The sequence below is a fragment of the Papio anubis genome, chromosome 5 (genome assembly GCF_008728515.1).
Source record: "Papio anubis isolate 15944 chromosome 5, Panubis1.0, whole genome shotgun sequence".
Taxonomy (NCBI): domain Eukaryota; kingdom Metazoa; phylum Chordata; class Mammalia; order Primates; family Cercopithecidae; genus Papio; species Papio anubis.
This window is the reverse complement of record NC_044980.1, coordinates 153945591-153959735: the sequence shown is the minus strand read 5'-3', so window position 1 is coordinate 153959735 and position 14145 is coordinate 153945591. Positions and strand designations below refer to the sequence as shown.

At 36.8% G+C, this 14145-nt stretch overlaps 1 protein-coding gene across 5 annotated transcripts in view; it reads left to right on the top strand.

Moving 5' to 3' along the window:
- Window positions 1-12549, top strand: part of GABRB2 (gamma-aminobutyric acid type A receptor beta2 subunit) — a 262866-nt gene extending 250317 nt beyond the window's left edge. For 2 of the 5 annotated variants that reach the window (XM_017960104.2, XM_017960105.3), the window contains exon 11: window positions 6537-12534. In XM_017960104.2, the coding sequence (XP_017815593.1) occupies window positions 6537-6884 (348 nt within the window). In that variant the 3' untranslated portion in view covers window positions 6885-12534. Of the gene's footprint in view, window positions 1-6536 lie in introns of all 5 variants that reach the window. The other 3 variants (XM_003900468.5, XM_009209523.4, XM_003900467.5) reach the window with 2 other exon arrangements.
- Window positions 12550-14145: the final 1596 nt, after the last annotated feature.

Below are 14145 nucleotides of genomic sequence, written 5' to 3'. Positions count from 1 at the left end.
TACAATGCCTGCCTCCAGTAAAAACTCAATTAATGGAAGCTGCATAATTTGTTCTCTGTCTATGAAAGCTGCTTTTCAGCTTGGTGGTGTGGACTGTGGTCAGTCTCCAGCTTGTGTATCATTTTTCTGGCCTATGATCCTCCTTTATTTGAAGTCATTCTGTCCAATAGACTAGCAGTTTTCCAAGCGTGGACACCAAGCCAGCATCCCAGCGTCACCTGGGAACTTGTTAGAAATGCAGATTACTGAGATTCATTCCAGATTTACTCACTCGGGAGTCCTGGGAGTCGAGACCGGACCTGTTTTAACAAGGCCTCCAGAGTAGTGTGATATGTATTCAAGTGTGGGAAGCACTGTAATAGACCATCCCTCACCAAACCAGTACCTGAGTCAGGCTTCCCTGATTGATTTTAAGACAGGCTGGAGGCAGCATGGAATATTATTTTATTAAGATAAGCATCAACGACCCAGAATTGTTACAATGTTCTACGACTTTTTTGTCATAAGATTTTAGGTAATTCAGTTTATTTTTCTGAACTTCAGTTTCCTGCCCTGTCAAGTGGGGCTCTATCCTGTTCTGCTGCTGTTCTGCTGTGTATAGTAGGCCTCCAAAAAAGTAAAAATTAAAAATAGAAAGTACCTTATGAAAACAGATATTTCAAAGGGGAAAAAGGAATGATAATTGCTATTGAATTTCACATCCAGATTTGTAAAGTCATTTTTTTTTCTTTTATATAAACAGTAAAAGAGATTATAATTCAATAAACTTATGGGTAGTTTACCTGCAGGCTTTCTCCACTTTTACCCTTTAAAACACATGTCAAAAATGTCAAAAATCCTGTCAATCTCCTGTACCTTTGCTCTTGACCTTGCAATTTTGCTCCCAACACAGCTCACACCTTTTGAAGTGAAAAGAAGAACAATAAACAAGACAAGGGAAAGAAAGGGAAATGAAGCCAGTTTAGCAGTCAGCCACTAAAATTTAGCAGCAGCTAGGTTCTTTAGGTCCTAGCCTAAAACATTGAAACCCAACACTGTTCTGCATACTGAAAATGGTATTATTGTAATAGATTTTCCTAGTTAAAAGATAATTTGAATTTTACAAATTTTTTATTATAAATTAAATGCCTCTAATTTCTGTCCTGCCCTACCTATACTGTCTTGTAGAGTTGTTGAGATATTTAAATGAGATGAATTATATCTGTTAGGATTCTTTGGAATGCAAATAACAGAAAAACTAAGTAATACTGGCTTAAGAAAGAGAGAGAGAAGGGAGCAGGTGAGAAAGATGAATAAGAATGAAGAGGAAGAGGAGGAAGAGGGAGGGAGGGAGAGAGAAAAAGAGGAAGGGACAGGTAAAGGAAGGAAGATAATATACTGTCTTGCTTAGTATCAGCAAGTCAGGTATCCAGATATAGACACAAAGCACCAATAGGTCATGGGCTCTTTATTTTAGTGTTGGCTTCTTTCCAAATTAGGATCTGCTCTTACAGTGGAACCATCTCTCAGTAGATTCTGTTAATTTGAGGCCACTCACTTCTAGGTGCAGATCCAGGGGGAATATTTGAGAGTTTTTACTCTGCTATTCCCAGCTGAAGGCTCACGGCATGCCATTGGCTCAGAAAAAGTCATGTGCCCACCACTGAGCCAATTATGGTGTCAGAATGGTTCTGATTGGCCTACACCCACAGCAGACACCCAGAAACTGAGAAAGGGGAAGTGGTGGTTTCCCAGACGGAAAGGGGAGTGCCTGGTGCTTGATGAACAGGCAAAGCACAGATGTCTATTCTCTTTACTTGCAAGTGCTGCAGTTAGCAGGACTCTGAAATTTAGTGACATATTTAACTCTAGACACACTTATCCATCCCTCATTAAGGAAATTTTTGTAAGCATGCCATGCCCCTCCAGTTGACTGCCCCTACCATGCACTGAGAATACCTTATTTTATGAGCTATGGAATGCTACAGGGATTATCTGGGCACCTGCTATGCCTCAGCATGAAAAAGTGTAAAAATAGCCGATTCTCCTTCTTGCTGTGCCACCTATTCAGTACGCAAACTTGTACTAAGTTTCTTAACCTCTCTGTGTCTTATATTCCACACACGAGATCAGTGCCTGCCCCACAGAGATACTGGGATAACTGAAAGTGGTCAATATGTAAAATGGTTAGTTATGGCTTCTAGTTGTACTCACCAAGTTCCCTTCTCTAGGGTTAGAAAAGAGCATACGATATGGAAGTAGCACTGTGGGAAATACAGTTTACAGATCTCAGGTACCTGAGCATGCTGCTGTAGCAAGAGACCTGTATAAATAAACGCAGAAGCCTTAGAGCAGGGAAGGAACTCAAGAGGTGGTCCCAGAAGTTCCAGTCTTTAGGCTGGTGTTGCAAAGTTAAACCCATCTTATTGATGACTCACAAAGAGGTGAGTGAGTTACTGAGAGTTCACAAAATTAATTCCATTAATCAATATTTACTTATTGAGCATCTGCTATGCCAGGTGCCATGCCAGATGTTTGGGGATACAATAATAAGTGAGGCAGATTTTGTGTCTCTCATCATCAAGAAGTATAGTATGGTGGGGAAGACAGAAATAAAGTAAATGATATAGGCACGGGCAGAGACTTCATGACTAAAACACCAAAAGCAATGGCAACAAAAACCAAAATCGACAAATGGGATCTAATTAAATGAAAGAGCTTCTGCACAGCAAAAGAAACTTTCATCAGAGTGAACAGGCAACCTACAGAATGGGAGAAAATGTTGGTAATCTATTCATCTGACAAATGGCTAATATCCAGAATCTATAAGGAACTTAAACAAATTTACAGGAAAAAAACAACTCCATCAAAAGGTGGATAAAGGATATGAACAGACACTTCTCAAAAGAAGACATTTATGCAGCCAACAAACATGAAAAAAAGCTCATCATCACTGATCATTAGAGAAATGTGAATCAAAACCACAATGAGACACCATCTCACGCCAGTTAGAATGGCAATCATTAAAAAGTCAGGAAACAACAGATGTTGGAGAGGATGCAGAGAAATAGGAACACTTTTACACTGTTGGTGAGAGTGTAAATTAGTTCAACCACTGTGGAAGACAGTGTGATGATTCTTCAAGGATCTACAGCCAGGAATACCATTTGACCCAACAATCCCATTACTGGGCATATGCCCAAAAAATATAAATCATTCTACTATAAAGACACATGCACGCGTATGTTTATTGCTGCACTATTCACAATAGCAAAGAATTGGAACCAACCCAAATGCCAATCAATGATAGACTTGATAAAGAAAATGTGACACATATATACCATGGAATACTATACAGCCATAAAAAGGATGAGTTCGTCATGTCCCTTGCAATGACATGGATGAAGCTGGAAACCTTCATCTCAGCAAACTAACATAGGAATAGAAAACCAAACACTGCATGTTCTCACTCGTAAGTGGGAGTTGAACAATGAGAACACAGGGAAGGGAACATCACACACCAAGGCCTGTCAGGGGGTTGGGGAGTAGGGGAGGGATAGCATTAGGAGAAATACCTAATGTAGATGATGGGTTGATGGGTACAGCAAACCACCATGGCACATGTATACCTATGTAACAAACGTGCACATTCTGCACATGTATCCCAGAACTTAATGTATAATAATAAAAATTAAAATAAGCAGTCTATTTTAAGTTGAAGTATTCTAATGATATGAAAGACACTAAGGAGTAGCTGCACTTCATAAATTGATACAGGTGTTTAATACACTCCACCTTCCCTACCCCACCACCCTCCCACTTCAGTCTGTTAAGATCTCCAGTAAGTCTGAGATGATTTTTACCTACAGAAAGTTCATCACTCATACATATACACCACAAGAGCAAACATACTTAATTTTCTTTTAGGTATAATTATTTGTGGGTTTTTTTGCCATGTCAGTGGAACCAGTAAGTAAATAAACTTCATCTATGGCTTGTCATAATAATCAACTTTGCCTGGTGCTTTAGTTTTTCCAAGTTTTTCTTCACATATATTATTTCAGTTAGTCTTCCCGAATCCTATTCTTAGTCCACGGAAGAAACTAGATTCAAAGGGTTAGGTAATTTTTTTCCAGGTCAAAAATAACAAATAGAAGAGTCACAACTACAGTCTTTTGACTCTGACTCCAACCCCAGTATTCTTTTTGGAGACTTATTCGCACTAGGATGCAGCAGCAATTCCGTCTTTCTCACCACTGTATCTGTGATACTTGGATAGGACCAAACACATATTGGATGTTCAATCAATTTTTTTTTAATTCATGAATTAAAAAAATACGTAACTAATAGAACTTTATGGATTACCTAATTCAACTCTTAAATTTGGATAGTGAAACAGAAACCCACTGAGATTAAATAAATAACTCAAAAATAATTGGTTTTAAGCTTTCAGCAAGTTTCCCTTAATAGTAATCCATAGCTGCCAATAGTTTTTATTATGATCGTTATTGCTATTTTATAGTTTGAACTCAACCAGGTCTGGTGTCAACTCGTAACTCTCCTTATTATAATTGCTCAATAGAGAAGCAAATATCCCAGTGGTTAAAGAAGGGAAATTTCTGAACATCATGCATAGTGGCCAAAGAAATTGTGCAAATTAAGTTATTTTCCAAGTCACTAAAGGAACAGTTAACAACCCAGAGAAGAAGAGAAAACAAGCATACTGTTGAAATAACAGTGAAGGATGGGTGTCCCATTTCCATCAGGTTTACTTTCCTTAAGTGTTGGAAAGGACTCCCCACTCCCAGCATTTGGACTGTAATGGTCAACATTTCAATTCCAGCTCCACCATTTAGTAACTATGTGGCTTTGAGAAATTTGGTGAAGGCTCTCACCTATAACCTCTGGGAAAAAATGCCATTTCCAAGGTATGTTGTGAGCATTCAGTGAATCAGTTGCTGCAAAGCACTGGTACTTAACAGAAACCTTTAAATGTTGCTTCCTTCTGTAGGTCAAGGAAGTCCTCATTAAAGCCATTACCTGACCCTTCCTTGGCAGATCTTTTATAACATTTATTCAGCTTTGTTTCCAAATCATATAAACTTTTACAATTCATTTTAATAATATATTTGTTTAGTATTTCCTCTAAGCAAAATGATACCATAAAGTAAACATGCAGAATGTCTGATCAGTAGGCAGAGATTAATTGGTCAATTATTATGTTCCAGCATATTTTATAGCTTTTATTTCTCAAAAGATTTTAGATTTGAATTTATAATACATGGCCATTAAACCACAGATGAAAGTTAATTGTTAATATATAATCTTAGCAACATTCTTTTTTACCTTCTGCATAATTCATGAAGCTTAGAGCATTGTATCTTCCAATTAAGTGTTTGGTTATATGCCTTGTTTCCATATATCATCAGAGCCTATCACTGGCCATTTTTTTCCTTATAATTTCAGAAACTTTACTGGTAATTGGTATATCTTGATTATCCACCAAAATAAATATACTCTCTTGTTAATAAAAACTTGTTCCGTCTAGGTTTTATTATCTGTAGCATTTGAGGCCTCTTAAAAATAAGGCATACAAATCTTCCCTTCTTAACACAAGAAAGAACGTTATATAATAATTTAATGTTTGGAAATCATGATATCTATTTATCCTTTGCTTCTAGCTTTGCAAGAAGAAATTATCCAAGAGAGATGAATTGACTATCTGCATAGCCAACTAATTGTACTCCTGAGGCCCAGAATTCAATTGAGCACAGTCAGCTGCAGGCTTGTTGCTTCCTCTCTAATCCTATCCTCTTCCCTTTCCTCTTCTCAGTCCTCCCCACCAACGGTGGATCTGGCTGTTGTGCTCCTATTTTTGAATTCCTTCTTATTCTGAATACTGTGGTTACTTTGATGAGTCACATAGGTCCTCCTGCATTTGTATTCTTCAGCACTATTTCTTTACCCTGTTTATATGGACATCACAAATTTAAGGTGACATCTCATAACGGGGAGTTTTAAGAAACATCAATTAGATGAAATTGTACCCAAAAAAATGCCTGACATAAATGGCAAGTACTTGATAGTTACCCACTATTTTTAGTTCTAGTTTTATTATTAATTCATCTATAATTAGGCTACTTTTGTGAGCACAATTCAGTAATTAGTTTCCTAACACTGTTGCATGCCTAGCACAGTTTAATTTGTATGTGTTCATATCAAGACTATAAATTCTTCAAAAGGTGCCATGTCTTCGATTTCTCTGCACACCCTAAGAAGAACTAATGAAAATGATACTAGCAACAGTCTGTTATATAATTACATCATTACAGCAATCCTCTAGGGTTGGATTATTATATCATTTAATAAATGGAGAAACTGAACCTCAAATAGCTTTAGTGGTAGAGTCTCAATTCAGACTCTGGTAATGTAATCGCAAAGGAAGCTCTCTTTACCACTATTATAAATCCCTTAAGTGCCGTTCATAGTGCCTTGCCTAGTAAGCACCTGTAAAGCTTCTTTGTTCTGATTGTCTTTTGGATTCTTCTCCCTTGCAGATGGACCCCCATGAGAACATCTTACTGAGCACTCTCGAGATAAAAAATGAAATGGCCACATCTGAGGCTGTGATGGGACTTGGAGACCCCAGAAGCACAATGCTAGCCTATGATGCCTCCAGCATCCAGTACCGGAAAGCCGGGTTGCCCAGACATAGTTTTGGCCGAAATGCTCTGGAACGACATGTGGCACAAAAGAAAAGTCGCCTGAGGAGACGCGCCTCCCAACTGAAAATCACCATCCCTGACTTGACTGATGTCAATGCCATAGATCGGTGGTCCCGCATATTCTTCCCAGTGGTTTTTTCCTTCTTCAACATCGTCTATTGGCTTTATTATGTGAACTAAAACATGGCCTCCCACTGGAAGCAAGGACTAGATTCCTCCTCAAACCAGTTGTACAGCCTGATGTAGGACTTGGAAAACACATCAATCCAGGACAAAAGTGATGCTAAAATACCTTAGTTGCTGGCCTATCCTGTGGTCCATTTCATACCATTTGGGTTGCTTCTGCTAAGTAACGAATACACTAAGGTCCTTGTGGTTTTCCAGTTAAAACGCAAGTGATTTGTACACATGGTGGCAAGACAGCCTGAGTGCTCCATGTTGTCTGTTTAGTGTGCAGCCTACTCAGAGGGGAATAATTTGGAAGATATTCTTAGAAGACTCAATAGCATTGTCAGTCATTTGGTCATAACCAGATACTCCTCATCTTCCTTTTTAAGGTTGGCATGCTGTTGAGATGGCATTGTGCTTATGAAACATTATCTGTAATGCCATGCAAACACATTACTTGAAGATGATCTATGCTTTTCTTACTAAGATGACAATGGTGTCCTGGGAAGGTTATTCCCACCGGTTTCTAAAAGATTCTCTTGTGATTGGAGCAGGCTAGGGGAATCAAGACAGAGACTCAGGAAACTGATTTGGCCAGTCTCTTAGCTTGAGCACAGAGGATCAACTATGACGTCTTTCATTTTGGCATTTAGAGATGAGGAGACTTCTGAACATTATCGTGCATGGTGGCCGAGAAAATTTTTGCTGAACAGCTATTTCCTAGGTGGTTAAAGTAAGAGTTAACAGCACAGAGCAGAGTAGAAAATCAGAAATGACGGTTGTAACAAAAAGCAAGCAAGCAAGCAAGCATGACCCTTATCAGTTCCACACAGCATCTGGTCTACACGTACTGTGTCTAGTGGCAAAGGGTGAGTAAGAGAGATTGTTTTTCCAACATCACAAGCTTTTGACAGCATACCTAAAGAGGTTTTTATAGTTTAATCAAAGATAACCATGAAATACAAAAGTTAGAGAAATAAGAATTGTCTTAGATACTCAGGTTAGATTCAGAGTCATTCAAATATACAAATACAGAGCACAAACTAGCAAACAGATTGTTTTTCTTAGAAGAAGTTGGCTGTCCCTGCAATTTTTGTCCCTGAAATTTTATTTCTGAATTTAATAGGGTATTTCAAGAGAAGGATTTGTTCATTGCTTTAAAGGATTCATGATCCTCTCCAGCTTTCTTTCTTTTTTTTTTTGGCTTCCAAAATTCTGATTATATTCTTAGGAGACTGGCAAAGTAAGGCTTTGGAGAGATTGAGTGAACTATATTTTCTTATGTGCAATGAAATTCACCATTGTATTTTTCAGCGCAAATAATATTTCAAAGAGTATGAACACACAGAGAGTTAATTTGTGGGTTCATTTGTTTTGGGCTTGATTTTCTTAAGAGTGCTTTGATTGTATATGTTGCAATCTGCTTAATCAAGGAAAATATGAAAACTAGTGGAAAATAACAACAAGGCCACACAAACATGATAAATGAAATGAGCCTCAGGTGATATTGTAGAAAAATATATAACTGTTAATCAGGCAGGCATGATGTGTTTTTTTTCTATTTTTAAATTATGCCATTGTGCTTCTTTCTACAGTAATTGGACATACGCATTCATATGTTAGACAAGAAAGGGAATAAGCTAATATGTCTTCCATCTGTCAATATGAGGCTCATGTTTTGCTTTTCACATAGAAAATAGTGAATTGCTAAATTTTCCTTAAAGTTTAATTTGATTGAACTATTTATTGGAGGATGACTTTGCTATTTCTATTTTTAAAACAAGGAAACCTCTTCTTTTTAGAGTAACATCCCTCATTGTGCATAGCAGCCAGTATCCTCCTGTAGATAATGTATGTTTTCTTGGTTTCTTGTTTCCTTCATGATTCAGCAACTTGGAATATGATGGAGTACTATTGCCCTTGCATTCCAGCTGTCCAAGAACAACGACGAACCTTTATCCTTCAGATTTCTGAATTTGCCCCAAAATGGGAGGGTATTTGTTTCCACCCATGTAGGAAACCTTGGCCCTTATGTTTTGATTACAGAATCTTGAGCACCTCTGAATATCATCTCTGGGCAGAATCTGACCAATATTCTTCGTATAGGCTCAGAGTAGAGATTCCTCGTGTTTCTCCAGGGACACACTTTCTCCTAGGCAATCATTTTGGGGCATCACACTAAGTAAAGTGCCTACCCCTTGTCAACAGGGGGTAAAGTTTGACTAAAAAACATCAGGAAGGAACATATTGATAACTCAGGGGCACAACTCCAAAATGCCATTCTGAAAAGGCTCTTCTAGAGTCAACTCAGAGCCCAAGTGTACAAGTGGGCTCTTATGTGCAATCACTATACAAGCCATAAAAATCTTTGATATTGCCATTTATGATTACAACAAAATTTTAGATGTCCAAGGAAGTCAACAGAACAATCCAGATCAAAGTGCATCTTTGCAGCTTGAGCCTCAAAAGCATAAAAACAGGAATTCATTTCTGCTCTCAGTGATACAAGAAATGAGGCAAGGGAAAAAAGATGGGACCTTAGAAGCAATGCCCTAGAGTAAAAAGCGTACATTGGCACTCAGTAACCACAGAGATAGAAACAACTGACTCATCCTCTCCAGAAATAACAGTAGATGTAGAATTTATTCTTCAATATATGTTTCGTTGAATTGAAATGCAGTCATCAAATGCGAGGAGGGGTGCTAGACCTGATAAATCTAGGAAGACCAGTCAGCTTGGTAGCCACTTGTTAAGCTAAAGGACCACAAAGGTGTGTTTAGTAGTTCTGATACGGGATTACTATCAGTTTATACATATGTATAGATTTTCTTTTAATTATAAACAGCCAGATAGCCAGCAATTAAGGTGTTTTTTCATCTTTGTGAAATTCATGGACAAATTCTGACTCTAAAATGCACAGTCTACATGAAATCTTTGATCACAATCTGTATATATATATATTGTACATGACTGCTAGTAGGTATGAAATGCATTTCAGAATTGAAAACTCATGCAACATAACCATGTGTTTGCATAAGGAATGTTAAAATTCTTTCTACTGCAATTTATTAACAGGGGAAAAGATTCAAGCAGTGCCATCTAGACCTTTTCTCTTCTCATTTCTTCAAAAGCAGTGCTAAGTAAAATAATAATAATAAAAATGGTTTATGAACCAAAAGACTTTACATTCTAGCATTAGGAACACACACAAAAAAATCTGTCAGCTTACAAAAGCACAACACATAAAGAAAGAGCAGTGGAATGCGTAATGGGGAAATGAATCATGTTTATTTAAAGCAAGACCTGCATTAAATTGGCAACTAAGATAATTTCCATCTTCTATAGGTAACTGTGTTCCAGTTTAATGATTACCTTCATACTCAACAAGAAAAATGGCAAAGCAACATCAACAAAACAGGTCTTACAACATATCTACGTGTATATATGTGTATATATAGATCCATATAAACATACATACATATATATGCATTCATATGTTGGAAAACACAAGGAATAAGCTAATATGTTTTGTTTCCTTCATTAAACCAGTATATGAGTATTTTTAATTTGGCAAACAAAAATCGACATACTGAAATAAGTAACACAGGGTACTAAGCATTTCTCTATCAGCAAATCAATGCCTACAGTTTTTATGAACCATTGCACAGTTTAACTCCACGATAGTACTGTACCCCAGAACATCAGAAGTTAAGTAGTTGTCACATTGCTTATCCAATTGCTCTCTTTTTCAAGGAAACAAATAACATTGTCCATTGGTGATTCAAAAACAAACATGTCTTAAGAAAGTGAAAAATGATAAAAATTCCTCCAAAGAGGAAGAAAAAAAAACTAAACCCCACCATGTTGGTTAGGGCAAAATACTAAGTATTCACAACTGTAGCAATCATGCCATTTGGCTAAATGTACAGAGTACATGTAATGTGAGCAACCATAACTTTCACTGAGCGTGTGTAAATATTAAAACAGATTTCTTAAATATTTTTAACTTCTAATTTGTATTTTATGGTAAGGCAATGTGCTAATTCTGTTTATGGCTTAAGTTGATGTGTTATAATATGTAAATAATTAAACATGCTGTAAATGAGTAGTCAATAGATACAAACAATTGTTTAGTTTTTTTCTTAATTTTTATTTATTTTTTACTAAGTACGGTTACTGCAGTGCCCCCAGCAGAGTAATTTAAACACCCTTTTGCATAATGGTTTGGGAATCCCAGACAGAAGGGTTTCAATTTGCTATCACACACACAGTCACACACAGTCACATACACACACTCAAACACACATAATCTTTTGCTTATGCACTCTGTCTCTCTCCCCGTCTATGGGAAACACTCTACTGTTTATGTAGTCAATGTAACAAACAAGAGATAGCCTTTGAAATGGCAATTGGGAAAAGCAAAAATGATCATTGATTACTTAATAGAGTTTTTTATATGTCAGAGTTCAAGAAACCAAAGTTTGCAACTTAAATCTCAGTTTTCAAAGAGTAGAAGTTTGTATAGATGGCACTACAGAAAATAAAAAAGTTTATTCACACCAGCTCCAGAAATGTGTTACAGACAATACATACTAGAAGACTTTTTTTTTAATAATAGTATTTTGTCCTTAGGTAGTGTTGTTCGTTTCAACCAAAGACTCCAGAATTATTGAAAAAAAAAAGAAAGAAAAAATATGAGATAATGGGGGAAAAAAGGACACTGCTTCACACCAAAGGTTTAAAAAATGTATTTTCCAAATGCACTAGGAACATTGTAAAAAACAGAAAGGAGTGAACAGAATGCTAATGAAGATCCTGCCCTAAAGTAATCCATTCAAAAAAGAAAGAAAGAAAGAAAGAAAAAGCAGGACTCTTAAAAAGCTATTAAGTTTTTTGAAGTTGAAGTAGAATATTTCTGTAGATACATTCAAAATTCTGACATCAAATTTTAATTTGCTTAAATAAGTTTTATTTGTGGTGAAGATCAATTGATTCAAATGATGAAAAACAAAACTGTATGTCCTTTGAGTTCCCAAACCAAATGTCACTGCCCTGTCACATCCTCTAATCTGATGCCCGTGTGTGTCCTTGCGCCATTTGAAGCAAGTTGACAGTTCCATCAGTTTGTTTTTTTCTTTTTTTTTTTTGGTTGTATAATTTAAGTTCAACCATGGTCATTTTAAACATAATTAAACAAAGTTGCCTATAGTTTAATTTAAATCTCACAACATTTTTAATTTATTTTGCATGGGTGTTTAAATAGTTCTGTTATGAGTATTGTCCCTGCACAGTTCTAAATTGTCCTTTTATAAAAAAAAAAAAAAAAGTGGTATTCTAGTTTCTTCACAATGTAGTGATTATCAGCCTTACTAATTACCTTGTAGCCTTTCTTAATATGCACATAATGCACATTTTCCAATGGCTAGAAAAATGCAAAACACAGTGGATATCATTGCATCTATTTTCATGTCTTTCTAAAAACAAGACTACTAAAATCTCTGGGATACATGAGATAGTTAAAAAATGAGGATTATAAATGAATAGCACATAAGAATTATTTTCTTGAATTTAAACTTATTGCAGCCAGTTTCAGCATGTAAATATATAATAATGTTGGCTAGTGTGTAATTCTTGAACTAAGAAATATAAATAAAAATAAAAAGAGTGTGTGTGTGGTTTCATTGTGTTCAGAATATTTCTTGTTTGAACTGTTAGTATGAGTTATATTGTAGAATGATGGCTTTTGTGAAATGCAATAAGAAGCCTGGGAACTTGGGACCTACTGTCAGGCAAACTTGAATTTAAGCATTGATTTGCCAGTTCCAAGGCATAATTGTGTAGTGACAACCTGCCTCTCAGTTTTCTTATCCATAAAGCAAAGACATGATTTTATCTTTTTCACAGGGTAGTTGTGAAGGTGAAATGAAATAACCACAAAGAAGACCTTAGCACAGTACTAGCTATGTGGTGAGTGGTCTACAAAGAGTAGATGCTATTGTATTTTATTATCATCATTCCAGAAGATTCTGCATATATCTCACAAATGCTATTACCAGATCTAAAACTTCACCAAAATTAGTAAATATTCCCTAAGTTTAGATATTTTACGTTAAGGATAACTCGTTAAAAATTTGGCTTTAATCATGAAAACAAAAGATAAACATGAGGTGTTCATTTATTTAACATTCAACATATATTTGCTGAAGACATTAGGTAATCACTTCTTAAAAATTGTCATTTAATTCTTACCATATTCCTGAAAGTACAAGAAACTTGAGCTCGGGAAGAATAAGTCCCTTTCCCACAAGAGAGAAAGAGCCTGGATTTCTACCTAGGCTGGACTCACCCCCACATCCTTGAAAGTTCTTTCTACCTCATCATTAAAACTGGGGAACAGGTTTATCCAATTCTCATTCTTTTAGGAGAAACATTTCCCAAAAGACATGTGCCAAGAGGCTGCCATCTGCCAGAGTGTGCGCTAATACTGGAAAAACAGTGGCGAACACAAAAGTCCCTGCTCTCTTGAATTATGTGGCACCTCTCAAAGGCAGGGAAACTCTCCTGACTCCAGCGAATCATTCGGTGACAAACCTAGTGTTTTTCACTCCTAGTGACTTTGGAATGCCCAAACAGCACGTTGGTAGTCTCTGCTAACTTGAGAGAGAGCCCTATCAGAACACAATTGTCCAATAAAGTCACAGACTAAGAAGCGTTATGGTCGAGGAGTAGTATAAGCTACATAAAAGACCCACCTCTAAAATGGGTAAGACTCAGTTCTCAGGTTATGTTGTAAATGGTAAAACCTAGGAATATTAAATTCCTACATCTGTGCTTGACATCCCACATGGTAAGTTTCACTATTTCCTTTCAGCAGAGAGAATACATGTAAGCTCACATACATGCACGTGCTCACGTAACTGGTGGTGGTGTGTTGGGGTGTTAGTGTGTTTGCATGTGAGTGTGCCTATGAGCCCATGTAGGCAGGGGAAGATGGGAGGACCAGTAGGAAATGTTACCAGTGATGGGGTTCACAGTTTACAATTTACCTCAGAAAGGGAAAGTCTCCAGATATTGTCCCCCCAAAAAACTGGCCAGTTGGTGTTGGGATAATTTCCCCCTCCATATCCAAAAGCTATACTTTCTTAAAGTGGACCCTTTAGATACCCTTGCTCTGTTCTGAAACTTGTTCTAATTCTGAAATGTTACATGCCATTTGTCATGCAGAATATTTCTTTGAGCCATGAAACTCACCTCCCAGAATAATACCAGTTTA